This window comes from Grampus griseus (assembly GCF_964374135.1).
Source record: "Grampus griseus genome assembly, chromosome: 20".
Taxonomy (NCBI): Eukaryota; Metazoa; Chordata; class Mammalia; order Artiodactyla; family Delphinidae; genus Grampus; species Grampus griseus.
Window position 1 is genome coordinate 29,231,964 of NC_139014.1, and position 27,680 is coordinate 29,259,643.

General features: G+C 44.4%; 1 protein-coding gene across 3 annotated transcripts in view; it reads right to left on the reverse strand.

Annotated features, from left to right (window-relative positions):
* Positions 1-1,116: 1,116 nt before the first annotated feature.
* The window catches only part of YPEL2 (yippee like 2), a 62,905-nt gene continuing 36,341 nt past the window's right edge, over positions 1,117-27,680 (reverse strand). For 2 of the 3 annotated variants that reach the window (XM_082679695.1, XM_082679696.1), the window contains 3 exons: positions 10,960-11,003; positions 9,800-9,908; positions 1,117-5,787 (listed from right to left, as the gene is read on the reverse strand). In XM_082679695.1, coding sequence (XP_082535821.1) covers positions 5,698-5,787; positions 9,800-9,908; positions 10,960-11,003 — 243 coding nt within the window. In that variant the 3' untranslated portion in view covers positions 1,117-5,697. Of the gene's footprint in view, positions 5,788-9,799; positions 9,909-10,959; positions 11,004-11,423; positions 11,647-27,680 lie in introns of those variants that run through there. The other variant, XM_082679697.1, reaches the window with a different exon arrangement.

The following is a 27,680-nucleotide window of genomic DNA, read 5'->3' on the forward strand; positions in this document are numbered from 1 at the left end:
AAACACATACACTTGTGTGGCTTTAATATCCTCTTTGCTACTTTGGTTGCCTGCACAAGGTGGGAACGCTATAAGTTATGGATGCAAGCTTTTGAAAAAGTGCTTTAAAATATAGTATAGGGCTTCCCTGGTGGCGCAGTGGTTGAGAATCTGCCTGCCAATGCAGGGGACACGGGTTCGAGCCCTGGTCTGGGAGGATCCCACATGCCGCGGAGCAACTGGGCCCGTGAGCCACAACTTCTGAGCCAGCGCGTCTGGAGCTTGTGCTCTGCAACAAGAGAGGCCGCGACCCCGCTCGCCGCAACTAGAGAAAGCCCACGCACGGAAACGAAGACCCAACACAGCCAAAAATAAATGAATAAATAAATAAATAAAATTAAAAAAATATATATATATAGTATAAATTGATGATGTCTAGGCAAATATGTTTAGCCTTGTTAAAACTGTACTTATAATGACTGGCTATGCAAGGTTGTGTGTACCTATGGACGAGACTGGAGGAAAGGTACTTGGGGAAAAAAACAGCTGCTTCATTAGGATGGTCGAATTGCCTTACTCAGTGGCTAGAACCTAACAGATGTTTAATATTTGTCCAGTGAGTGAGAAGACTTGATTTTCCATATATTATAACTGTGAATATGTATCTCCCTTTGTTAGCCAACCATTCAGAGATAATGTTGCCTCTTTTTGACATTATTTTGTTGTTTTACTTTTTTTCCCCTTCACCTAATGTATTTCTATCTCTAAAGAAAATTGATATTAACAGAAAAGCTTGCAGAGTCTAAGAATACGGGGCTTAGTAGACAGAAATGATACATTTCTGCATTTCTGATCTCCAAAGCCAGGAGAAATGTTTGTAGATAAACAGAAGACCTGATTTGTATTCATCAATCAGCCAAGTGTCCTTAGGGAAAATAACCCCTCAGGGCCTCAGTTGACAGATCTGTGAATAGGGTTAGACAGATGACCACCTAAAGGTCTGTCAGTTACTTTAAATGTTAAATGTCAAGATAAAACATGCTGGGTCAATTAAGACAGATGAGCCCTCCAGAGAATTAATATTTGAAAACTTTATTTTCTCAAATGAGCACCAACACAGATTGGAAATATGACAGAAACAATGCACTTTTCTCTAATATTGAATCACTATGTACAAATACAGGAAAAGGTGAAGACAAATTACTTGAAAATAATTATCTTTGTTATTGAAGCAAAGTGACCTGAAAATGCCACTGAAAAAAAATTTTTAATTAAAAAAAAAAAAGAAAGAAAAACAAAACCCAAACCCAACAAATACAGTTTGTAAACACAAGCATAAATAGAGTCTGTATTGAAAGATAGTCTCTGCAGGTTGGAAAAGGGAACTGACTCTCACTTTCACCAAAATGTTATACAAAAACACAGGGACAGACAGAATTTGGTAATATGAGAACAGCTTGTTTCTTCTTGGCTTTACCTTTCACTGCTGGCCAATTTCACGACTGTATTTTATTTTTAAATATTAAATATCTCTTTCCTTGAACTAGACCACTAGCATGTTTTCTCATTTGAGCAGACTCTTTTTTTAAAATATGTAAGATGATTGTGTTCAAGATTTGATTTCCCAGCCTCTTACTGAACCTGAGGCAATCTGACCTTAAAAAAAAAAAAAAAAAAAGGTGTTTACCTCCAAGGTATGTGTATTATTTTATTGACGTTCTTTCTACCCAAACCAGTTTAATGTTTAACATGATGTGGCTTCCACAACAGCTGGAGCCCTGGGTTCATGATGAATACACTCACATCTCAGTGAGAAACACAGCTTTGACTCTGCTTGATCTTCACAACAACAGATTTCCTTTACAGTCTGTAAAAGTTGAGCACACAAAGAAAGACAAAAGGAGCAAACAGGCAACAGCTCCATGCTCAGGAAAACAAAGTCCTCGAGGGCTGTGCTGTTGGTCCGCTCAGAAACAAAACCACCAGAGAAAAAGAGAAGAAAAATCTTATGTGCCCAAGGTGTAAACTGTAGGTACAGTGTCCCCAATAAAAACGAAAACAGGAGGCACAATCCAAAGTGCTTTACACACACACACACACACACACACACACACACACACACACACACACACACAAGTAAAAACAAGACTCCGAGATTCCAAACTGTTGGAAATTCTTCCAACAAGAGGAATCACTCTAATTTGTTACTAAATTTATTTGATTTTATCTATTTTCTTTTCTAGCCAATAGTGGTGCAACAAAATATTTCAATTCTCAACTTGGTAATGTGCTGCAGAGTCTGTTCCTTTGGGAAGAAATGCAGAGAGGCATTGCTTTATTGCCTCCGTCCAGACTAAAGTGATGGAGATCTTTTTTTTTCTTTTTTCTTTTTTAAGAGTATATTGGTGATCACTGTTTCCCTTAAGATATACTTCAAGAAATGCAGAGGAAACCACAGCATTTAAAAATGAAAATAAAAAGTGCTCTCAGGGGATCTGAGAAAACAGCACCAAATATATTATTTAAAAAATTAAATATTATTTACAAAAGTATATTTCACAAGCAACTGTTTCTTATATATCCACTTGAAAATCTTTTTGTCAAGGGGACACCTCTCTTTTACACACTGATCCACCAGTAAAGATTTACTCTGCTGTCTGGGGAATCGGGGGAGCACTCAGGCAGGCCCAGCTGACGATCGGTGGACATCGGCAGCCCGAGACTAACATCCCTCCCGGCAGGCTGGGTGTAATCCAGGACCGCGGAGGCCATATGACCTAGGGAGGTACAGGGGAGACGGAACTAGAGTCTGCCGGTTGGACTTCGGTTGAAAATGAAGGCAGCTGCTGGCTGAGGTATAAAACTTCTTCTGAACCTCAGTATAAATAAAAGGTTTTATACCTTTTCCCTTCTCACTTCTTCTCCCCTTCCCTACTCCCTGCACCCCACCCTAGCTTTATCATTGAACTCCAATTCCCCGAACCTCCCAGGGGTGAATGGATGAGGTCTTTGGTTATGCTCTGAGTCAATAATTTGGTGAGGAAACTAAGAAAGGAACTGACTGAGGCCTTGAGTTGACGCATCTCCATCGCTCAGCTGCGGTCTCTCCAATACTATAGACGGTAGATAGACAAGCATGAATGAAGCTAAAGTTATAAGAAGTACTTTTGGTTGACACAAAGGGAAAGCCTAACGAGTTGGGTTTTCTTCCCCTGTTGCAACATTCTGCTCAGATCTCTGGCACCAAGTACAGTGCCGTGCGCCCATTGGATGCTCAACGGATAGTAATTGAAAAAAATACCAGAACCGGGGTCTAACTGGAGCCTGCTCTGATCTGTGTAAGAGTCAGAGGCCCCATCCCCACAGACACAGTGGCACATCAGTCTCCTCTGCCCCTTGAAAATTCTAGGGGACCTCATGTCCAGTTTCTATATCACCACGCTCCGTTCTTACACACCTACCCATGTCCTCCCCAACCCCCCATACCGTCTTCTTTTTATGGAAAGGATTATCAATAGCCAGGACGTTTCCTGAGTCAAGGGGCTACTAAAAATACAGAAATGATTTTGTTATCCCTTCAGCAGGGATGGGGAGGGGAATCTATGATTTCTATGCTGGCAAGCCAGCTTAGGAATGTGAAAGTTGAATTTTTTTTTTTTTAATTGAGATCTGGGGCCTGGGAGCCAGAGGAACTATTTCTCTGGGATTGGAAATGAAAAGACTTCTTCTGAACCTCAGTCTGCTTTTTAGTAACGTGGAGAGAACAACTTAATCTCCCAGGCTACTAAAAGCACCAAAAGATGTGGGCAAGAAGCCTTCGGGAACAAAATTCGATTTTTAAGAATCTTCTTTGTCTTACAGAAGCTGTCTGCTGCTAAACGTGTGGCTGGGCAGGACCACACCCATCTCAGCCCCTCGTTCCACAATCAGCACACAGAGACTCAAAAAGGCATTTCCACAACAGACTCGCCCCCTCTGGGAATTTGGCTCAATTCTGAAAATGTCCTGGGTTGGCCGCTTTAATCTTCGTTAAGAATTTTACAGGTTCTCATCTCCATGAACTCACTCTTTTGTGACTTTTAAGGTGAATTTTCCTATAGGATCAGCCTACTTGGGGAATGAGATGCTGAGAATTACCTAACATAACCTACACATATCTTAGCAATAATAATATTTTCAGTCTAAGCAATGAAATTAACTCAGTTAAATGAGTTTCGGTCATGCACCGTGTACTGGCTAAATTGCTGTAGAACAGACTTCACAGTGTTGATTAAACGTAACAAACTCCTCTCTCTCTCAAGAGCCTTACAGGGATTTGTTCTCCACTTCCCTAATATAATGAACTTTGGATGGGGAGGCGGGGAGTGGGGTGTAATACTGGAATTTATAACTTGCCGTTTGACATCAAATCTGAGACCTTCCCATCGCTGGATCACATTGACAGATTTGTCTCCACACAACACACGCAAGTAAAAGAGAACAGCTAGGGGCATGAGGAATCTACCGGCCAGGTTATCACTAAGCTCGAAGCCTTGGGACTTTGTTTTCCAGGATCTACAATGATAGAACTGGAGAAAAACACCCAAAACTCTGCGTACAAAGAATTGCTGATCTCAGTGAAGCCACTGCATACCAAAGAAGAAGATGCACTTAACCTGTTATGGTTCAAACCTAAACTATTCCCGGCACTGCCCCGCCCCACCCTCCCTTCCTTGCCACAATGCTCTTCTCTTACTAAGGTTCAGAAAAAAAGGTCAGTCAGAACTGCTAACTGGTTCTACTTTTTATTTTCTCTGGCCCAGTATCAGAGCCATTTCTGCAGGAGCACCTAAACTGCATCCCCCTTTGTTCCCTGTTACCCTCAATCACTGATTTTACTCGGTTGCTGGTCAAAGCCTTTGGGACGTTTGGATCTTGCACCCATTGCAAATGGCAGTCCCCTCTCCTGTCACCTACAGTGGCTGAAGAGGCAAAGATGATTACCCAGAGGAGCAGTGAGGCATCAGAGTCATCAAAACCATGTGGGCTTTTCCCGAGTCCCTCATTGCTGCCAGGACACCCCCCAGCTCGGCCCAGGGGAACCAGGCCGGCCCCTGCCCTGCCAGCTAGAATAAGGGCCACTTCTTGTGCTCATTTGCTAACCTGGCACATTTGGTGTCAGGAACAGAAGCTTCTGATCAGAGAGAATGCAGTCATGAGGTATTTTTTTTTCTCTTTGTCCTTTTAGACAAGTCGATTATTTCAAGCCTAAGTTCCCAGGTCTCCAGGAGCAGCACAAGTTTGTTCCTACCTCTACCCTCCCGTCCCCTACCCACCCGGGACCCTCCTGGTTCCCCTCTTCCTCACACCCCTGTGCTGTGCCACTGTTCTCCTGACAAGAGGCCATCAGGCAGCTCTTCAAGGGCCCTGGGCCCTTTATCAATGTGGGCTGCCGCCATGCGGGCAGGCATCTGTTCCTTTTGTTGTTTTGCTTTCAGCCAACACTAGAACAGAGAGAGAAGCCAGGATCAACTCACAAACAGATACAAAGCAAAGAGACAGAGAGACAGCAATTTAGAGGCTGGTCACCAGAAAGATGGTGGCAGGGTGGGAGAATGCCCCAGATGGCAAGGCCCCTAAATGGATGGAACCAAGTGTTCAGTCACTCTCTCACGCTTGGGTAGAATGTTCGGTTGGATGGCATTCACGTGGACACTGGGTTGGGTAGATGCTCTCCAATCAGTCCCAGCCATTGTCCTTGATCATGTGTGCTAGCTCAATGATGTATTTGCCTTCTTTATATTTCTGGCTGCTTTCAAAGGCATGTTCCTAGGAAACACAAAGGAAGAGAAAAGACACTGAGTGACCAAAGACAAGCAGATGACTTTTGGGAGCATAGGAACCAAGGCGGGGCCAACGACAGGTATCAGGACCACTGAAGTCCGGCTCCGGCGTCACCCAGACTCACTGAGAATTCCTACCACTCAGCACACTATGTCCCCGTGGCTTAACTGCAGCACTGAGGCATCAGCAGGGCTTTCTCTATATTTACAATAGAATTTAAATATTTTTAAATTTAAATGTTCTGAATTTAAACATTCTAAATATTTTCTCAGTATTTGCAATAGCGTTTCTTCAGGATCTTTGCTCATTCAAGTCTCTGGCCAAACGTCACCATCTCAGTAAGGTCTTTACCAAAAATCACAACTTCCCAGGCAGCAATCCCTCCCCACCCCCCTCTTTTCCTGCTTTATTTTTCTCCACAGCACTTACCACATTCAAACATGCAGTATAACTTGCATATCTATTTTGTGTTTTGTCTGTCTCCCACTACCGCAAGATAAACTTCATGTTTTGTTCATTGATAGATCCATCTGTATGTGTGTGTGTGTGTGTGTGCGTGCGCGTGTGAGTGTGCGTGTGTGTGTGTGTATAAAATCTTAGGGGCACTTGGTTTCTGATGTTTACCAGAAATCTGCCCTATGGAGGTATCCATAAAGTTTCTGTGTCATTATTTTATTTTATTATTATTTTTTGGCCGGTCTGTTGTGGCTTCTGGGATCTTAGTTCCCCGACCAGAGATTAAACTCGAGCCCTCGGCAGTGAAAGCCCGGAGTCCTAAACACTGGACTGCCAGGGAATTCCCACTGTGTCATTATTTTAAACTGTGCTTGTTAGGCTTAGAGAAAAGACATTCAGGGACAGAAACAAAATAGATTGTGAGGCCAAACAGGTCTCTCTTTTATTTCTTATCTTGCTATTTCCATGTCAGATGTGTTAAGTTTGTTTTTCCATCATTGCTTTTCTCCAGGGAAAAAGGAGCTGTATGAACTCCAGGCTGAACGACCTGGCAGCCCTTGAGCCCTACCCAGCTGCCAGGCCTCCAGAGAAGGGCAAACCCAATGCAAACCAGCTGGGAGGTTACCAGCTGAAACTTACAGCACTGCAGGCTCTCCCAGCTAATAAGCCCCACAGAAATAAGTCCTGCATAGGTGTAGGGTCAAGGTGACATTCTATTTGCAGACACAGATACAAAAAACCATCTTGGTATATCATCTGAAAAACACTGGGTATCAGGGTCATCAGATGGCAAAGCTCATTGTGCAGAGCAGTGGACATCAGCTCTCCCTCCCGAGTCCCTAAATTAGGAAGGAGTTAAATAAATCCTACTGTCGATAGATTCCGGGCAGCATTTGTATGGACTGTATCTTCTGTTCTAGAGCTCAGGGGCTCCGGGTCTCAGAACAAGAGTTCAGACTCGAGCCTCTTGTTGAGAGAGGAATCATTCCACATAGCGGAGAGGGGAGGGGCACCGAGAGAAAGTGCAAACACACCACACACATACAAGAGCTGTGGGCTCAGCAGTAATTTCCCTGACACCTCATTATTCCCCAGCTCCGTTTGTGTGTGTGTGTGTGTGTGTGTGTGTGTGTGTGATGTGTACACAACCAGAGGAATGTGGTTTGGGAATAGGACCTATTGTTCCACAGTAGTGTATTCAGGATAGAGAGGAGGAAAAAACAAAACTAGCAAAGTGACAGTGTGTCCCTATTAAACAAAAAAAAAAGAAAGAAAAAAGTCAACACCCCCCAAGCCACAGGGCACTTACAAAATGTCACAACTGGATTCCAGTAGACAGCACTAGATCTGGAATTGAAACAAACATCCCCCCTAAACCCCACGTCTACTGCTTCCTAGCATCAGAAGCATCATTTAAGCATCTGACTTCCTTTTACAATTTACAAAATTATAAACTTTCTGTTTACAAAATTGGGATAATTACAAGTACTTCACAGGGTTATTATAAGGGTCGGAAGGAATAATCGAATGAAAGGTTGGAGCACTGGGCCTGGCATGTAAGAGGTGATCAATGAATGTCTGGGGAGATGGATGTTCCTCTGCTGTCCTGTCCAGCTGTTGTAACTTCACCTGTGGTTTTCCCCCTTGGTATCATGACTATAAACACCCTGAGGGCAAGAACTAGATCTCATTCACTTTTGTATCCAGCACAAAGGTTCTTAATAAAGCTTTGTCAAAGGACTGAATCATTTTACCTGAAGAAAGGAGCAAAACCAACCAAGTCAGATTTATCTTCTGTATATAAATCCAGCACATGTTCAAGGAATAAGACAGCCAAGAAGCTGGGAAACAAAGAAGCAGCAGAACACTTTTGGATAATCAAAACCAGACCTGTGGCCCCCAGATCACTCAGAGGGGACCAGTGGCCATACAGGGGGAGAAGGGCCAAGGCCAGTTTCTCCCGTAGGAAGCTGTGGTTAAACCTTCTTGGCATCATGAAACACAGTGTCCAGGTTTTTTCATTCTCATTCTGAACGTTTCAAGGAAGACATGAAAAGATGGAATCTAAAGGCCATGCTGCTGCACTGCAGACTCCACCTGCAGCAGTTTTTTAGGTCTGCACTTTTTTTTTTTTTTTTTTTTTTGGCCAAGCCACGGAGCTTGTGGAATCTCAGTTCCCCACCCAGGGACTGAACCCGGGCCACAGCAGTGAAAGCCCGGAATCCTAACCACTAGGCCACCAGGTAACTCCCCAAGATCTGCACATTTTTGAACTTTATTTAAATGGAATCATACTTTCATGTCTGGCTTCTTTGGCTCAACATCTTTTTTCACATACACTCATATTTTTAGAGCAGTTTTAGGTTCATCACAAAAAGGAGCACGAGGCACAGAGATTTCCCCTATGCTCCCTGCTCCCACGTGTGCACGAGCTCCCCCACTATCAAAGTCCTGCAGAGTGGGGCATTTACTGCAGTCAACAAACCTACACTGATGCAACCTCAACACGCTGTGGGCGGTTCTGACTACTCCTTCAGGCTCCTTCCCAAGCTAGCTAACGGCAGGTCCTATGAGCCAGCCCCACACTGATGCTCTGCAACGGACAGGACAGGGGATTTGAGGCATTTTACATGGAATAAATTGCCCTCCCAGAAACAGGAAGACTCATTTTTCAATATTCCCACAATGAGAGAGAGGGCAGAGAAAAGCACTGTGAAAAGATCTGCCAATAATAATAATAACAATAATACAGGTTGACTTTCACTGAACACATATACCTCCTCTCACCCTGGCAAGGGACTGCCTACTCTCCTAGGTACCAAGGAGATGTTAAAAATATCTATTGAGTTAAACAGTGCAGGAATAAATGTCCAGTTGGGCAAGTCCAGCCATGACTATATCTGACAGTGGACATTAATTAACACAATATTTGATGATGCCTAGCACAGGGTCTGGGACCTAAGAGATGTTTTGGGGACATTTACTGGAGCATCAAAGAACATGGGCTCTGCAGTCGGACCACCACCTGGACTCCTATCCTCGTTTGGCCATGTAATGGCTAGACAACACTGGACATACTATTAACCTCCCTAAGCCTCAGTTTCGTCACCCATAAACTAGGGATTAAAATGGGTAAATCCTTATCCTCTAAGGATTCTGTGAAGAGTAAATAAAATAATGTACGTCTGGAACACAGTAAGTTGTCAGGAAATGTTATGTGCCATTGTTATTATTACTATTACTATTATTATTAATTAGAGAGGGTGTGTGTGTGTGTGTGTGTGTGTGTGTGTGTGCGTGCACGTGTATCAGGAGCAGGTGAAGAAAGGAGTAGGAGGGGTGGACTGTCAGTGTAAAGGGGATGAGTGTGGCAAACAGAAGTGTGCCAGGAACTGCTCTTTGAGCTCAGTTTCCCATCCTGGTCAAAGATAATCCCACAAGGCCACGGGAGGCAGGTAGAAGAAAACATTCTTCTAATGTGCGGCTCTCAGCTAGTTCCTTCATGGCCCTCTCTCCACCAGTCAGACTCTTTGGTACTTACATATTTCCAGCCCAGAGTGGTTTTGCAGTTTTCACAGTAAATGTCTGCGACGGCGTGCAGTCCTGTTAGCAACACGCGCTCTTCTGCCGGCCCGCAGCCCACGTTAACTCTGTGCCAAGGGACAGAGAGAGAGAGTGGGGCGTCAGGCACGTGCTCACCATCAGTTGTTCAAGCTGGACTCCCAGCAAAAAATTAACTGAGTACAGCTGCCTGAAGGGAAGCCAACACTGAGAAGAGCATCGTCTCTAACTGAAACCAGGAATAACCTCCGAAAAGGTAGCCACATGCAAACGTCTCCGTTGAGATGCATTTCAGATCTGCAAGTTCTGATTCAATGAGTCTACTAAAAGAAGTCTTTATGGTTGAGACTTTGCTCAGGATTTTTCTAACAAATGCTTTTAGCCTTGTGATTTAAGGGGACAAACTGACAACCACACTGAAGTCCACAGCCATGAGCACAGGTCCTCAGAGCTTCCTGAGGACTGATTGCAGCCAGAGATGTCAATCATGACGGCACAGTCCTGTCCTGATCACAAGGATGGGTGAGCCCCATCTATCAAATACATAGACTCCTTCACAGAGCACCTATTATTTTAGACTGAACACGCTAGATCTCCATTTTCACAGTTCATCAGGCTTGCTTTCCTAGAGAAAGCTGTAAGCAATGCTGAGGGCTGTGGCAGACTGTGCATCTGTAGGAGGGGATGAAGGCTCTTCACTAACTCCACTTTATGAAGGCTCCTCCAACCTTAGTCCTCCAGCAGACCCTGGGTCCTCTGTTCACCCTCCTTCTCTTCCCCAGAGACACATCTCAGGTCTAGTTATGAGACCTCCCATGTTGAAGCTCTCAGAAGCACTTCAGCTTCTTCCCTAGGAGACTACAGCCCTCTGTACTTACTGGGGGTAGTGACTATATTACTTTTAGCCAAAGATGATGCCCACCGCCCCCCCGCAAAGTCCCCAAGGATGACTGGCTACAGCTTGTGGTAAATAATGCTCCATGGGTGTGTGTGTGTGTGTGTGTGTGTGTGTGTGTGTGTGTGTGTGTATGTGTGTGTCAGAGAGGACAGGTTCCATTGTTTAATTATCATTGAGCGTTGCTTTTCCCCACCCCTCAAAATTTGCACCGAACAATGGATGTACCATTCAGAGACACTCACACTGAGTTAAAGAGGTATGCTCGTCCTTGACTTCCTTGGAACGACTGAAATGCAAGAAGACAAATCGATAGTTAGAGATCCGTTTCACCCACCCATTCGGGAAACCAGCCCCAAAGCACAACAGTCATGACCTTGCAGGGCTGACACGGCTAACAGGGAGCAGTGAGCCAGTTAACCCTCCAGCTAGCAGATGGCATGGTGGGAGGAGGAGAAGGCAGAATAAACAGAGCTACAGAGCCCGGGACAGCCCACGCTCGGACTGTTTTCACCAGCCCAGGTAAGAAAATATCATGAATCCACACTGGCCTTTCCTGGACCCACTGGATTTCAGCCACCCGTACTGCCCACAGCTCTCAAGGTCGGCTAGGGCATGGAAACCAGCACAAGCACCTCTGCTTGCCCTCTTGGTTCGACCCTGCAGACAGCAAAGAATCCCCAAGGTAAGAATAAACCACCAAACCCACACTTCTCACTGGTCTTGCTTTCTTGGAGATCTTAACTGCTAGATGAGTTACCATCCTCCCAAACGGCAGCACGAAAGCTCTCCTTCTGAGGTGTAAGCAACGTCAGCTCTAGATCACAGGAATGCTCATTAAACAGTAATCCCACTTTCACTTCCAGCTTAAAGAGGAGCTTCTTTCTTCTGGCTGGAGGATGGCAGGGAACAGGAGAAACAGGAGCCAGAGCTTGCCGTGCGACTTGGCATCTACTTCCATTAACACAGGCCCTATCCGTGTTTTCCTCCTCTGGTTACACTGAAACGTCTGGCTGACATCAGCCGTCCATGTACTGCATTTCTGCCTGCATTTTTAATGTGGCCTGACAACTGTACCCTGAATTAAACATCCTGGTCTGCTCTAAGACCACTCTTAAAATAAATAAACAAACAAACAAATAAAGGACTCTCCCATGACCTCTGCTATTCAGTGGCTGGAGAAGTCTATGGGTGACTGGTTAACAGATGACCAAAGGGTAGGAGAGAACCAGACGGGACACAGATCACTGCCCATGAGACAGCTGTTGTCAGAAGCACAGGACTTTAGGGATCAGTGCTGCCAGCCGGAGAGAAAGGTAAAATTCTTGACTTGTGGAAAAACTGCCTTTGGGGAAGCTAGATTGTTGGTTGCCTCCAACATACAAATGTACCAGAAGCCTTGGTTCCCAGGTGCAGCTCTGAGGAGCAAGCAGATGTTCCCCAGCTGCTGCTCAGGCTGAAACCAGCTCTCTTTCCTTTGGGTCTTGAAACATCCCCGGGGAACATAAGAGCTCCAGGTTAGCACTGAGCACGAATAGGAGTGTCACAGCCTCGAAACCTGGAACCCGGAAGTCCATGCCAAGTGTTTGGATGAGACAATGTCCCAGCAACACAGACCCTATATTTGGCCAACCTGTTAGTTCAACTTTGGAGCACAAGACATTCAAGCAGCGCCAGGATAGCAAAAGCTTCACGATCTGGTCCCACCAACCTCTGCAGTCTCTTCTCTTGCTACTTCCCCACTGTGTCCTTTGCTCTAGTCAGGCCGAACCACGTGCAATTCCTGGAACTTGCATTTCACCAACTCTGACCACCATCTTCCCTGAGATGGGGAGTCTCCTCCACTTGACCAATCCTAAGCCTGAGCTCAGCTTCCTCTCTTTCGTAAGGCTTTCTCTGACCTCCCCAGGAAGAGGTACCCATTGGTACCCATGTACTGGACTCCTCTTGTTCCCTGCCTGTTCCTTTTTCTTAGCTCTTAGCATACTGGATTTAAATTGTCTTTCTGTCTAACTCACTTACTAGATTGTGAGCTCCCTGAAGGCATGAACCATGTCTTCAATCTCTCTCTGAACTCACAACACATAGCATGAATCTGGCCATCATTTATAAAATATTTATTGCATGAGTCAATTGCCTCTAATTTCCTTTTTTTTGTTCTTTAAATGGCTTTATTGGTATATATCTGACATACAATAATAAAGTGTGTATATTTAAAGTGTACTATTTGATGAGTTTTGATACCTGCATATACCTGTGAAATCATCACCACAACCAATATTATGGACTATCTGTCACACCCAAAAGTTTCCTCATGTCCCTCAATCCGGCCATCTCTTCTCTCCTCACTCTCTTCCCACTCATCCTCAGGCAGACACTGTCTACTGTCACTATAGCTTGTATTTTCCATAATTTTTAATAAATGAAATCATACAGCATGTAGTGTTTCTTGCCTGGCTTCTTTCACACAGCATAATTCTTTTAAGATTCATCTATGTTGCTGTATATATCAATAGTTCATTCTCTTTTCATTGCTGAGTCATATTCCAGTCTGTGAATTTACCAGAGTTAATTTATTTTTGGTTTGATTTTAATAAGGGATTTGGACTAGTTGACCTCCAAGTCTTCTTCCAGCTCCAAAATTATATTCTCATATAATTCTGTGGTCCTACATTATGGATAATTGGGAGTGCCACCCTCGAGGAAATTTTTATCAAGATCTTCAAGCTAGAGCTTAGAAGAACGTGGTTATGGGAAAACAAATTCTAGAAGAAAGCAGACTGGAAAACGACAACATGAAGTAACACAGCTTCACCATTTATGGCAGGAAAAGACATTCACTTCTCAAAGACTCACAGATCACCTGCTACCTGCTGGGCACAATGGGAATGCAGGGAGAGAGGCAGCACTGCAAAGCTTTTCAGGGCAGCAGTCTCCCCAGAAGGTACACCAGACAATCCTTCAGGGTAGGGGGAAAATACTAGAAATTTTATCTATTTAAGTTTATCTTTAAAAAAAAAAGTTTCACTAAACAGTATTTAGCAATGCTTTCATTTTATATGATCTTTGGAGTTCAGAATTGATATGCCTGTACAAAAATTAAAATGGAGGATATTCAAAAGAAAATGCAGGAGAAAATCTTTGTGACCTTGCGTTAGAAAACATTTCTTAGATACTACACCAGGAACACAATTTATAAAAGAAAAAACTGCTAAATTTCATCAAAATTTTAAACTTTTGCTCTGAAAAACACTTTTAAGAGAATGAAAAGATAAGTCATAGACTGGGAGAAAATATCTACAAATCACTTGTCTAACAAAGGACTTGTATCTAAAATATACAAAGAACTCTCAAAATTCAATAATAAAACAAGAAACCCAATTTTAAAATGGGCAGAGATTTGAACAGACTTCACCACATATAAACAGATGGGAAACAGGCCCATGCAAAGATGCTCAACATCACTAGTCATTAGGGGAATGAGAACTGAAAAACATAATTGAGATATCACTATACACACATTAAAATGGTCCAAAAATTTTTTTTAAACTGACAAAACTAAGTGCACTCAAGAATGTGTAGCAACTGCAATTCAGACATTGCAAAATGGCACAGCCATTTGGATAAGAGTTTGGCAGTTTCGATTACTCAAACGAAATGAAAACCTATGTTAATACACATAACATGGATGAATCTGAAATGCTTTAGCTAAGAAGATCATTGGTTGCCAAAGGTTATAGGTAAGGGGAAAGTGTGACTACACAGGGGTAACACAGGAGTTGGAATTTTCTTACCTTGATTTCAGTGGTGCATAAGTCTATGCATTTGTCAAAACTCATTGGATTTTTTAATTTTTAAATTTACATACAGTAAAATTCACTCTTGTTGGTGAAATCCAATAAAAATTTTAAAATAAGCCATCTCTAAACTCTCCTATATCTGAACACCGTACTCCTATATTTGTACAATTAGGAATTGTAAAAAATTTCCTGATCTATTTAAAAGTATTCCAAACAAAGAGCTTCAGAGGAGTTTGAAGTCTCGTTAAAAGGTACTTTTCTAAACTACAAAGTTCAGCAAAAACCTTTGTATAACTGGTGGGTGGGTTGGAAAATGGGGATCATGATTTTTGTAAGCTCAAGGATGCAAATGTTCCATTTGAATCTACCTTTGTAAGGAAGTTTTCATTACGGGCAACTGTTAAAATGAAGTATAGAAGTATACTTTCCTAGGGACACACCTCTGAATCACTGAATCACAAAGTGATAAACCAAGATTTTTTTTTTCCTAAAAAGAGGGCATATTCAATCATATATACCTTCAATAAAATAAGATTAAAAGCAAATTTACAATTGTTTTATTTTTTCTTCCATCCTTTTAAATTACAGAAATTATTAAAGTTTTCTAATATTTGTTTATAATGTAGGTATTACATAGTAACCCATGTATACCATTTATAAGTAAGTAGACATATTAGGAATACATGCTCAAACACTTTACTGGTAGGGGTATGTGATTTTAAAGGTTTGGAGGTCACTGTTCTGGGGGTTCCAATCTGTTTCAGGCAGGGCCTGAGAGTCACTTTCTCTGGCCTGACACAGATTCGAATTCCTAGAGAGTAGGGTGGGGGAGGGCACATGGCAGGGAAGAGAGTTGCCAGCCAGGCCCAGAGGCGCCTCACAAGGCCACCACGGTTCCTCCAGGCCTATTCTTCGAGAGAGAGTGCTGGCAGAGGTCCACACTCTGCAAAGGGTGCCGAACCCAATCAGGGCCGTCTTGGTGGCAATACCTACAGAGGTACCTCCCCAGCGACAGTATCTACGAGCCTGTCTCCTCAGCCTGGCACTCAGGACCAGCTGAATCTCTGAGGCAGGATTCTGGAAGCTTTTCCACCGTGGCTTCCACCCTGGGCCCCTGCCAAGCCAACATTTATGATGAGAAAAACATTCACAGAGAACAACAGGCATCTTGCAAAGAGACAGAGACAAGAATAGCCCGGCTGGGTCACTGTCTCCTGTGGGCCCCAGCCCAGCCTGGCACAAAGAGGCACGGTCTGGCGCTCCCTTGAGTGAGGGTGGTACCCAAGGTGGGGAGACTGAAAGGAAGTGAAGGAAGCAATTAGAATGAAGCAAACAGAATTTCAGACCAGGAGATCCCAAACAGACTGTCGGACACATTTGTTTGCTGTCATTACTGCCAGGCAACAAGGCAGCTCTCTTCCATGTTGTATATCAATGAAGGCTGGTATTCAGGACTCCAGAAAAGGTTTTCTTGTTTTTGTTTTTTAAATTATACAAAACTTTTCTTCTGTCCTTTGAAGGAAGGTAATAGTTCCAGGCCCAGCCCTTCCAGCCAGCTCAAAGGAACGGAAAGGGCTTTGAGTTTCCTGTTTAGTAGCCCAAACCACTGATTTCTGGCCCCTTTGAAAGTCTGGAAGGCAGCAATTCCTTTTAAAAAGTAGCAGGACCATTGAAAAAAAATGAATACTTGTGGGGGGAAGGTGGCAACAGAGCAAACATGTGGGCTCCTCCTTCACTTGAACAGGCTCAGGCATGAAGTCCTCCTAGCATGAAGCAGAGCCTCTCAATCGCCTCTCTCTGGGAACGTCAACCATCATCAACCGAGTATGTGCCCCAGGAAGTGCCCAGAGATGAGGGAAGCAGATACCCACCTGACTACTCAGCTGTAACATCTGGAAGCTAGACCAGCCCGTGCATATCTTCGTATGATAAGAGGATCTCACCTTGGCTCAGAAATTCAGGATAAAACCCTGGTTTTACAACTTCAACTTAATAGCTACTTGACCTTGGGAGAATTATTTAGCCTCTCTCGGCTGCCACATCTTTTACATCTGCAGATGGAAACCATGCCTATTTTCCAAGTTGTTGAGAACAAGAAGTAAAACAAGGTAAACAGAAGTGCAGAGTAGGGCTTCCCTGGTGGCGCAGTGGTTGAGAGTCCGCCTGCCGATGCAGGGGACGCGGGTTCGTGCCCCGGTCCGGGAAGATCCCACGTGCCGCGGAGCGGCTGGGCCCGTGAGCCATGGCCGCTGAGCCTGCTCGTCCGGAGACTGTGCTCCGCAACAGGAGAGGCCACAACAGTGAGAGGCCCGTGTACCGCAAAAAAAAAAAAAAAAAAGTGCAGAGTAAAAAGATCAGTTCCCTACCTTCCCTTTTTGGCCTTTTCAGGAGCCTGGAGAAGAGAGAAGAAAAGGTTGACTTTCATCTATTTGGTTCTTCAAAATTCTTTTCTTCAGTGACTTTGGTGTCCCCCTTTCTCTATATTATGGCATAAGGCCACTCTTCCACTCTTTGTAACTCAATATCCATAAAAATGTAGGGATGGAACTGAAGCTCCCCATGATCCTTTCCACTTGTAATAATATGAGTATTTTAAAGCACCTGGTGCTTACTTCTCCAACCTACCATCCATAGGTACAGCATTCATTACATGGGCTTTGAAGAGGCAGGACTGCCAGAGTTTGAGCCCCGCTTGGCCATATACTCACTGTGTTACTAACTTGGTCAAGCCAATTAATTTCTCTGAGACTCAATTTTCTAATCTGTAAAATGGGCACAATAATATATTATTCACACTCACACCAGATCTGTATAAGAAATAAATGAGATACTATATATGAAAGAGGTACTCCATAAACTTCAAGGTATGATAGGTAGATAGACAGATAGAACCTTACCATAAAAGTTACCTTTTTAAAAAAATAATTAATTTATTTATTTTGGCTGTGCTGGGTCTTCACTGCAGCACGCAGACTTCTCTAGTTGCGGCACGCGGGCTCTAGAGCACACAGGCTCAGTAGCTGTGGAGCGCAGGCTTAGTTGCGGTATGTGGGATCTTAGTTCCCTGACCAGGGATAAAACCCAGGCCCTCTGCATTGGGAGCTCAGAGTCTTAACCACTGGACCACCAGAGAAGTCCCAAAAGTCACCCTTAATGTATACAATTCAGGGGCTCTTGGTGTATTCACAAGATTGTGCAACCACACCACTATCTAATTGCAGAGCATTTTCACACCCCCAAAAGAAATCTTGCATCATTACCAGTCACCTTGCATTTCCCCTGTCCCTGGCAACCACAAACTTACTTTCTGTCTCTATGGATCTGCTCAAGGTACTATATGCTATACTATGTACCATCTCAGTGAGAAGGTAACAGAGGTATTAGATAGAGATACAATGGAGGATTTGTAAAACTCCTGCCTTGGGGTGTTGGCTAAATGTCGCACCTCAACATTTTGCTGGGGAAGGTCAGGGCAGTCCCTTTTCCTTTCTCATTCCTTTCTGCATCCATGGTAAAGCCTGGTAGAGTTTGCTATTCAGGGTCAAAGTAAACCACAGGTTCCATTCCAAAGAGCTGAAACCCAAGCAAAATAATACTGGATCTTGTTTGGATTTCACCCTTGAGGAAGCATATGGAGAAAGTGGGAAGGGTGGTAATAAAGAACAATGAAAATGATGAAAACTTCCACAATTAGAACCTGGTGCAGTTTAAAGAAAACTGAACAGTTAGCTAAGAGGAAAGAAGATTAAAGGGGATTTCTTCCATCTTCTCTGCAATAAGAACAAGAGGAAATAGAAGGAAATAAGAGAGACTTGGGTTAATTATAAGGGAAGAATTTCCTGACTCTGTATGACTTCCACACTAGGACACAGGTCACCAGGAAAGACTAGGAAAGAACAAAGCCATTTGTATGTGTTCATGGCTTACAAAAAGTTTTCACACATCTGTCTAGAAACTTCAAGATGGGGTAAAAAGCCATGTGTGTTGCCTAGGGGCAGAAGCATGGCTGCTTCCAGCCCTCTTTGGCTGGCTTCGAGCTTTGGTAGATCTCAACTGCTCTCCCATTCCTGAAACAGATGGAGGGAGGGGCAGGGAAGGGACTGGCTCTAAAGGAGGAAATATCTGCTGTGTGGAGTCATAAAATTCCAAGGGCATGGGAGCATACACGATGCAAACTATGCAAGGAACTGAATGGCAAAAACAAAAGGTGGTGTAGGGCCTGAGGCCTGGGGGCCACATTTAATTGCTGAAATGTGGAGATTTCGGGATCTAAGTCACTTAAATCATTTAACGATCAGACCTTTCAATTCAGCAGATGCCGCCAGCTCTCAACCTGCACTCCCTCCTGTTCTCCATAGAGAAGGCCTGGAAAACATGCATTCTCCACAGGGTTAAAGAGCAGGGGATTCGTATGATCAGACAAGCCCCATCCTCTACAGAAGAAAGGCTGACATGTCTGTTCCGGGAGACTGGCTTCCGAGTTAGAGAGTGAACAGGTGGAATCAGGATGTAATGGCAGCCAGTTGTTAATAGCTGGGTCCTTTGCAGTTCAAATATAAAACTAAAACTTTTAGGGGCTGAAATAATGGAGCTCAAATTTCTCTCAAAACCATCAGGCCGGGCTTCCCTGGTGGCGCAGTGGTTAAGAATCCGCCTGCCAATGCAGGGGACACAGGTTCGAGCCCTGGTCCGGGAAGATCCCACATGCCGCGGAGCGACTAAGCCCGTGCCCCACCACTACTGAGCCTTCACTCTACAGCCTGCGAGTCCCAACTACTGAAGCCCGTGTGCCACAACTACTGAAGCCCACGCGCCTAGAGCCTGTGCTCTGCAACAAGAGAAGCCACCGCAGTGAGAAGCCCGCGCACCACAACAAAGAGTAGTCCCCCCCTCAGCAACTAGAGAAAACCCACATGCAAGCGAAGACACAATGCAGCCAAAAAACAAAAAATTAAATTAAATGAATAAATAAATTTATTAAAAAAAAAAAAAAAACACCAGGCCCTTCCACTTCCACCATCAGGTATACATTTGAAAAAACCAAAACACTAATTTGAAAAGATACCTGCACCCCAATGTTCACAGCAGCATTATCTGCAGTAGCCAAGGTATGGAAGCAACCTAAGTGTCCATCAACAGATGAATGGATAAAGAAGACGTGGGGGCTTCCCTGGTGGCGCAGTGGTTGAGAGTCCGTCTACTGATGCAGGGGACACGGGTTCGAGCCCTGGTCCGAGAGGATCCCACATGCCGCGGAGCGGCTAGGCCCGTGAGCCATGGCCGCTGAGCCTGTGCGTCCGGAGCCTGTGCTCCGCAACGGGAGGGGCCACAACAGTGAGAGGCCCGCGTACCGCAAAAAAAAAGCAAAAACAAACAAACAAAAAGAAGATGTGGTATACATATGGAATCTAAAAAAAGAAAAAAGTGGTTCTGAAGAACCTAGGGGCAGGACAGGAATAAAGACACAGACATAGAGAATAGACTTGAGGACATGGGGAGGGGGAAGGGTAAGCTGTGACAAAGTGAGAGATTGGCATGGACATATATACACTACCAAATGTAAAATACATAGCTATGGGAAGCAGCCGCATAGCACAGGGAGATCAGCTAGGTGGTTTGTGACCACCTAGAGGGGTGCGATAGGGAGGGTGAGAGGGAGACCCAAGAGGGAGGAGATATGGGGATATATGTATATGTATAGCTGATTCCCTTTGTTATAAAGCAGAAACTAACACACCATTGTAAAGTAATTATACTCCAATAAAGATGTTAAAAAAAAAAGAAGATGTGATATAGATACACAACGGAATACTAGTCAGATGTAAAAAAAGAGTGAAATTTTGCCATTTGCAGCAACATGGATGGACTTGGAGTGTATTATTCTAAGTGAAGGAAGTCAGACAGAAAAAGACAAATACTGTATTTCACTTATATGTGGAATCTTAAAAACACAACAAACTAGCAAATAAAACAAAAAAGAAGCAGACTCACAGATATAGAGAACACACTAGTGGTTACCAGTGGGGAGAGGAAGGGAGGAGGGGCAACATAGGGGTAGGATTTTTTTTAAAAGGGTTATTATGGGATTATATGAAATCATGTGTGTGAAACTTTTGAAAATCATCAGGCCTTTGAAAACAATTCACTATGAGCTGCTGAAGTTAAGAAGACAATGCAAGTTAATACACCTAGGAAGAACACAGTCAATTTCCTGGATTTATGTTTCAATCTACACCTCTGCTCCCAAAACCACCTGGGCATTGGCGAATGGAAATGTCCTGACACTACAGAGGATTGCTGGAAAGTCAGTGGGCAAAACCTACAGACTCTCAAGGCAAGTCTTCCCCTGTAACCAATCCAGGCAGAAAGGCCGGAAGAGGTTTTCCTCCAAGACTAAAGCCACATGCCGCGGAGGGGGTTGCTTTTTAAACGTTTTCTAACAAGCAATCACTACGGTGAAACTGGAGGCAGTTTACAGATGAGACTGAGGTGGCTCATTAAAATAAATTGGAAATGGTGAAATAACAGCAGTCACAGCTCACATTTATACAGTGCCTACTATATGCCAGACAGATTCAAACTGTTTTACATAAGCCAAGTAATTTAATCCTCTCAACAATCTGATGAGGGAGGTACTTTTATCGTTCCCATTTGACAGATGAGGAAAGCAAGGCAGAGGTTAAGACGTATGCCCAGCATCAAATACCAATACATGACAGAGATCCAGGCAGTGTGGCTCCAAAATCTAGGGGAAAATGAAGATGGCATGACAAGGGTGTTGTCCAAGTGACTTCCTAAAAGAAAGGAGCTCAACAGAATTAGACTAATACTGACACGCTTACAGGACCTCAGAACGTACAAAGCACTTTCACATATATTAACTGATTAACCTTCAAACCAACAGAGGAGGAATCTGAGGTCCAGAGCTGTTGAGTGACTTACCCAGTTTCACAAAGCTTGTAAGTCAAGGTCAGAACTTAAACCAACAGCTTCTGACTCCAGGTCCCAAGATTTTTCTAGAATGTGTTCACTTGGAAAATCTGTCTCTTTGAAGAAGAAGGATGGATTAAGCTGTCAGAACTGATGAAAGTCTCTTAGGTTATTCACCTTCCTCTGCCCTGACTCCATATTTACTTAGCAACTGCCTAAATTTAATTCTCTCACTCAGTGGGTTTACCTTCAAGGAAGATAACACACAGTCCAAGCTTTCGGGATTATCTGCTCCACTGTAAATTAATTAGAATTCTGGTCTACCAGTTAGCTTCCTACGAGTTGTGTTAGGGTGAATCACTTCACCAGAGCTTGGTCACTCTTGGGTGAATGGATAAAATTTAATTTGTAAACTTACAATGCTTAAGGCTGACAGGACCACCAAGAGAATGTTCTCTGCAACCTAACCTGAAAACAGCCTTCCCAGCTAACTACTGAATGAATGATTCTCGTTTCAAAACTCGTGGGAAAAAATAATTAAGGTAAAGAAGCCCTTTAAAGTACCCCCCCCCCCCGCTTTTTTTTTTTTGGCACCTGGACTTCATGGCAAAGAATGAGCAGAGAACCCAGAAGAATGCTTTGGGGGGTTTTCAAAAAGAGAAACACTTAACTAATTGCAGTCTGCAGGAATCCCATGCAGTGGATTGTAGGTTGGGTAGAGTGGAGGATCTCAAAACAAAACAAAATATACTTATGACTTTATCCAGTTTTAATTTCATAGGTCACTGGAATTTGAGGAGCCCCAAAGTCAATTACACACCTGATGCAAAGCTCTTGTCCACATTTCTACCAAACCTCTGCTTAAATCCTTCCAGGGATAGGGAATGCCTCCTCAGAAAGCCCATTCCACTGCCAGCAGTTCTGACAGTACCAGAACTCCTTCTACGAGCTCAACTCCTGAGAGCTCCCTGAATACTCCATCTTTACATCCTTTGGTGCCAAATAACTTTACAGCTTTGCCCATACCAAGGTCTCCTTCTGTGGGCTAAGCCTCTCCCAGTTCAGTAGATGAACTAGATTCAAATCCCAGTTCTGGCACTTTCTCTATTGTATGCTCTTAGGTACATTCACCTCTCTGTTCTCAAGTTCCTCACCTGTCAAATGGGCTAATAACACCCACCTCACAGACAGTAAAGTGCCTGGCATACGCCAGGCCCTCGAGAAGCGGTAGCATCCTTCCTTCTACCAGCTCCTTCAAATTTCCTGTACACAGCACGGTTTCACCCTCGTTGAGTCTACCACTGTGTTTTTTGTTGTTGTTGTTTTGTTTTGTTTTATTTATTTATTTGGCTGCATTGGGTCTTAGTTGCAGCACGCGTTATCTTCGCTGCGGCATGTGGGATCCTCAGTTGCAGCATGGGAACTCTTAGTTGCAGCATGCGGGATCTAGTTCCCTGACCAGGGATCGAACCCGGGCCCCTTTCACTGGGGGAGTAAAAAACCACCGTGTTTTTAACCTGATTTTTCATTTCATACTAGGTATTCCCTAAACACTTTCAACACTCTCCTCTCCTGGAAATGCTAATCAAAACACCAGGCCTTGCTTAAACAGTCAGGCTTCAGGTTGTACATACAAACTGAAGTAGGCCAAGTACTGTGTTCTCCCCCACCCCTCATGGCAGATGTCCAGCACTAGACTTTCCACCTGTGGCGTATTAGCATATATCTACATTTAACCTCTGTATTCATATACCCCCAGGGACGGGGCTGAGTTAGGAGTAGAGAGTTATATGAAATAGTTACCAACGAAGAGACAATGTTATTTAAAAGGGCTTGAAGAAACCACAGCCAGAGAGCTCTTATGAAAGAGACTTGAGCATACAAATGTTAGAAAGATGTGAGCATAAAGGGCTTGCCAACGTGCAAAAGTTGGGCACTGGTGGTTCTCAGTATTCCCTCTAGAAACAGAACACGACTGGGTCAGAACAACGAGCTGACCCCCTCCCACCCCTGCCAGGCAAGGCTAGATCATCTGCCTCCGACCAGCATGACTTCCTTAGGCAGACCCCTGATCCTGTGAACTGGGAGTTGCATCATCTGTGAAATGAGGGGGTTGAGTGAGGTTCCTTACGAGGGCGAATATTCCATGAGGCCATATTCTCAAGAGAGCAGACGCCTTGCACATTAAATGAACATTTCTGAGTCAGAGTTAGACCTCTTTTCTTGTGTTTTTAAACTTCCTGTTTATCTGCATAAAAGGGCTTTTCTGCTCATCAGCTGGTCTATCTTATCTAAGTCCTGGCTAAGACTCATCCTCAAGACACAGAGACTTAAATCCCTTTCACCTATTCTGGTGCTCAACATTTTCCCCTGGCCAACAAAAAAGCCTGAGGTACATTGTGAAATATCAGGCACTAGAAAATCATCTCCCAGGCAAAAAGGTTTTGTCACACTAAAGCAGTCTATGATAGTTTTTAAATGGCGGGGGGCGGGGGGAAGGGGGGAGATCTAAATCAACAAATATTTAATGTCCCAGACCTTGCTCAGCCCCAGAGTGTGTAGTGAGCAGCTCTGCCCAGAAGATGCTTCAATTCCAGCAGAGGGCTCTCCTGGGAGACAAAGTAGGGTGAAGAAGATGGCGAGGACCTAGTATAGCCTCAGCACAGCCTGTCTATATGCCCATCTCTTTCCCAGGGGAGGATAATAACTCCATGAGAAGTCAGCAGTGGTCCCTAGATATTTGCTACATAATAAGAAAAACAGTGATATCTTTTATCTCCCATAGTTGGATGCCAAGTCAGGGCATTGCCTCAGGTATTATCCCTGTTTTATAAGGCAGCTGATGGGGACAGAGTCACACCTGGAAGTTCAATCTCAAAAAGGCCCTGTCTCTCTTCTGGGCAGCTACTTCGTCTGGAAGTGTGTGTGAGCACTGTCCATTGTGTACACATCACTCCCCTCTCCACTGATCTTTCCTGTGGATGGGAGCGGACAGGGCGTGGGATCCTTAATAGCACTAGACAGCAAATTTGAAAGCAGACCTTGTTAGTTTTAAAACAAGGATCAGCCAGTTGGACCACAGAGTGGGTGTTCCCATGCAAATCCCAGCACTTTCAAGTTGCTCCCTGAACTGAGCCCAGCCAGGACAGCAAGCCGTGTTTTTTTGCAACCAGCACTTTGATTAGGTCTAGAGAGGGACTCAATTAGCATCATGGAAACACAGAGCAGATTTCAGAAAGGAAAGGTCAGCTGCAAGCCCTAGCATTTGCTATCAGCCATCTGCCAAGCAGGAAGTGCTACTCAGATCTATTTTTAATCGTCTTCCCTAGGCAAGGGTTCCTGGGAGAATTCAGAGGCCAGGCTTACTCCAAGAGAAACATTTAATTGCTACCTTTCTGTACACGTTTTTAAAATAGTCTCTGGATACTCTGGATATCATTTTAAATATATTCTGGACACCAACTTGTACACAGAGGCCCAGTTCTGTAATGGAGTGAGTGTACTAACTCCAGGGTTCATCTCCCAAACCAGTGAGACTGGCAAAGCTAACTGTGCAAGCTTCCTGGTCACTCTCATTTTTATTTTAAGTGCATCTATCACTTCAGAAAGGTAAACTAATACCAGTTCATCTGGCAGTAACTCATTTGTGACTCAAGATATGGACTGGCTAAAGAAAGGAGAAAGGCTTCATCTCTCCTCCCAGGGACCCAGCCTGTGCTGTGCTGGTCCACCCAGGCGCAGGAACGTTTTGTCCACTGGCTTCTTCCCCCTCCCAACTCGCAGCAGCACTCGTGTGTCAGTTCCATCCAGCCCGAGGAATGAAACATCTCTGCGAGGTCTGGACAGGGAGTCTGGCACGGCCATTGCAGATTATACAGAAACAGAGCCTGGCTCAGGAACCCCTGCATTCTCCCAGCCCACACACTGAACACCGAGTTTCCTTGTCTCTTGACACTTACAAATGTTCAGCCTCCAACTTCTAGCCTAAGGTAAAGCTTAGCGTATGTACAAGTATGCCTTAGCCAAGTCAAGCTCCATTTGCCAGTAAAGGACAGGGGCCAGGCAGCTGGCCACCACCCAGGGCTTGCCCCGCCAAACACAAAGCTGGGGAGCTACAGGACCCGCTGCACCCTATGACACAGGGACAAAGGGGTCTGCCCCAGGTTTTACCCACCTCTCCACCCTCCCTCTTCCCTCCTCTTAGAAGCTTATCTGTCAGTGAGCAGCCGATGGGAAAGCTAAGCTGAAAGGGCACCTTGGCTGTGGGATCTTTGCCTGAGGATGTGAAATAAGAGACTGGGTATTTGGGGCAACTTAACACCAGTAGGAGCCCAGCCAGAGGGCCAGGGAGGAAGGGACTGAATAGGTAGACATGCGCCTCACAGGAGATCTAACCCCTCTGGGCTGGGGGGCTGGGAGTGTGGGAGAAGGGAGCAGGGCTGGAATCCCTCCCCTCAGTGGCATGGAACTCTGCTCTAGTGAGCTGTGGCATACAGGTCCCTGGGGGGAAGAAAAAAAAGGCCACTGCACAGGGTCACTCCCCCTGACCCAGTTGGACCACAAATCAATTGGGGCTTCTGAGCTCTGCTGAGTCTTGAGTTCCTCTTCTTTCTGGTTTCAGGAGCAAAGGGAGTTAATCAGTAAACAGCTTAAGAAAGAATAACTCTTCTTCTGCCCCTGCCAAAGATCACCTGTGCCCTTCCTCTGCCCCTTCCCCAGTTTGCCATGGCTGTACATGTCAGGAAACCCATTAACACAAACAAAAGGACACCCAAAGGAGAGCTGGGGTGTCATGTTTGGTCCAAGTGCTAAACCCCAGGTATAGGAAGTTACCTGGAGATTTCAGAGCCAGGCAGACTGCCTGGGAAGGACCAAGAGAGGGGGCTGGGCTAAGTTCCTTTGCTAATTCAGAGCAAGAAATAGGCCCTGTGGTAGAGCACTTAGGGGAGTGGCCTGGTGGGTCACACCTGAGTTCCAACTCTGGTTCTACCATTTCCTAGCGGAGTCCCCTTGATCAACTCAATTTGCCTAAGCCTCACTTTCTTCATCTGAAAATGGGAACAACAGGAGAAAAGGGAACCCTTCTATACTGTTGGTGGGAAATGTAAATTGGTGCAGCCACTATGGAAAACAGTATGGAGGTTCCTTAAAAAACTAAAAATAGAGTTGCCAGAAGATCCAGCAATCCCACTCCTGGGCACATATATGGAGAAAATTCTAATTCAAAAAGATACATGCACCCCAATGTTCATAGCGACACTATTTACAATAGCCAAGACATGGAAGCAACCTAAATGTCCATGACAAATGAATGGATAAAGAAGATGTGGTACATATATACAACGGAATACTACTCAACAATAAAGAAATAATGAAATAACGCCATTTGCAGCAACATGGACGAACCTGGAGGCATTATGCTAAGTGAAGCAAGTCAGAGAAAGACAAATACCATATGATATCATTTACATGTGGAATCTAAAAACATGATACAAATGAACTTATTTACAAAACAGAAATAGACTCAGACAAAGAAAACAAACTTATGGTTACTTAAGGGGATGGGGGGTGGGGAGTGAGATGTTAGGAATTTGGGATTAACAGATACATACTACTACATATAAAACAGGTAAACAACAAGGACCTATTGTATAGCACAGGGAACTATACTCAATATCCTGTAATGACATATAATGGAGTGAGTGCCTCCTTAAATCTGGTGTCCTAGGTGACTTGTTTCTTTCCCCCATTAGGGGCTCTGATTCCCAGTCACATTCAGACCTACAGAATAGGAATTTCTGGAGGTGGGACCTTTGGATAAAAACCAGCCTTTTTATCCCAGCTTATTCTGATGTACTGTCAGATTCGGGAATCACTGCCTAAGAATCCCCACTTTCCAATGCCAGTTTCAACTACTCTTAGGCCCTGAAAGCCATGCCTATTGCAGAAGCCACTTATTTTCCGCCTTCACTTTTCCCTGTCCTAAACTTCAAAACTACACCAAAGGCACCTGAATTCTGCAACTCAGTTCTCCCTTTAAAGTAACAGAAAAACTCAGACATGTGGGGTTGCAACGGCCAGCTTATGATGACTCAGTGAGTGAGCCTCAAGAAGCCAGGAGGGTCACATGAGAGGGAGTATCTTACCCAGAAAAGCAGGGAATCCAGGTCCTGGAGCACTCTGAAGGGCCCTCTTCTCAGTTATGGGTGCCTGGTGTTTGCCAATGATTTATCTGG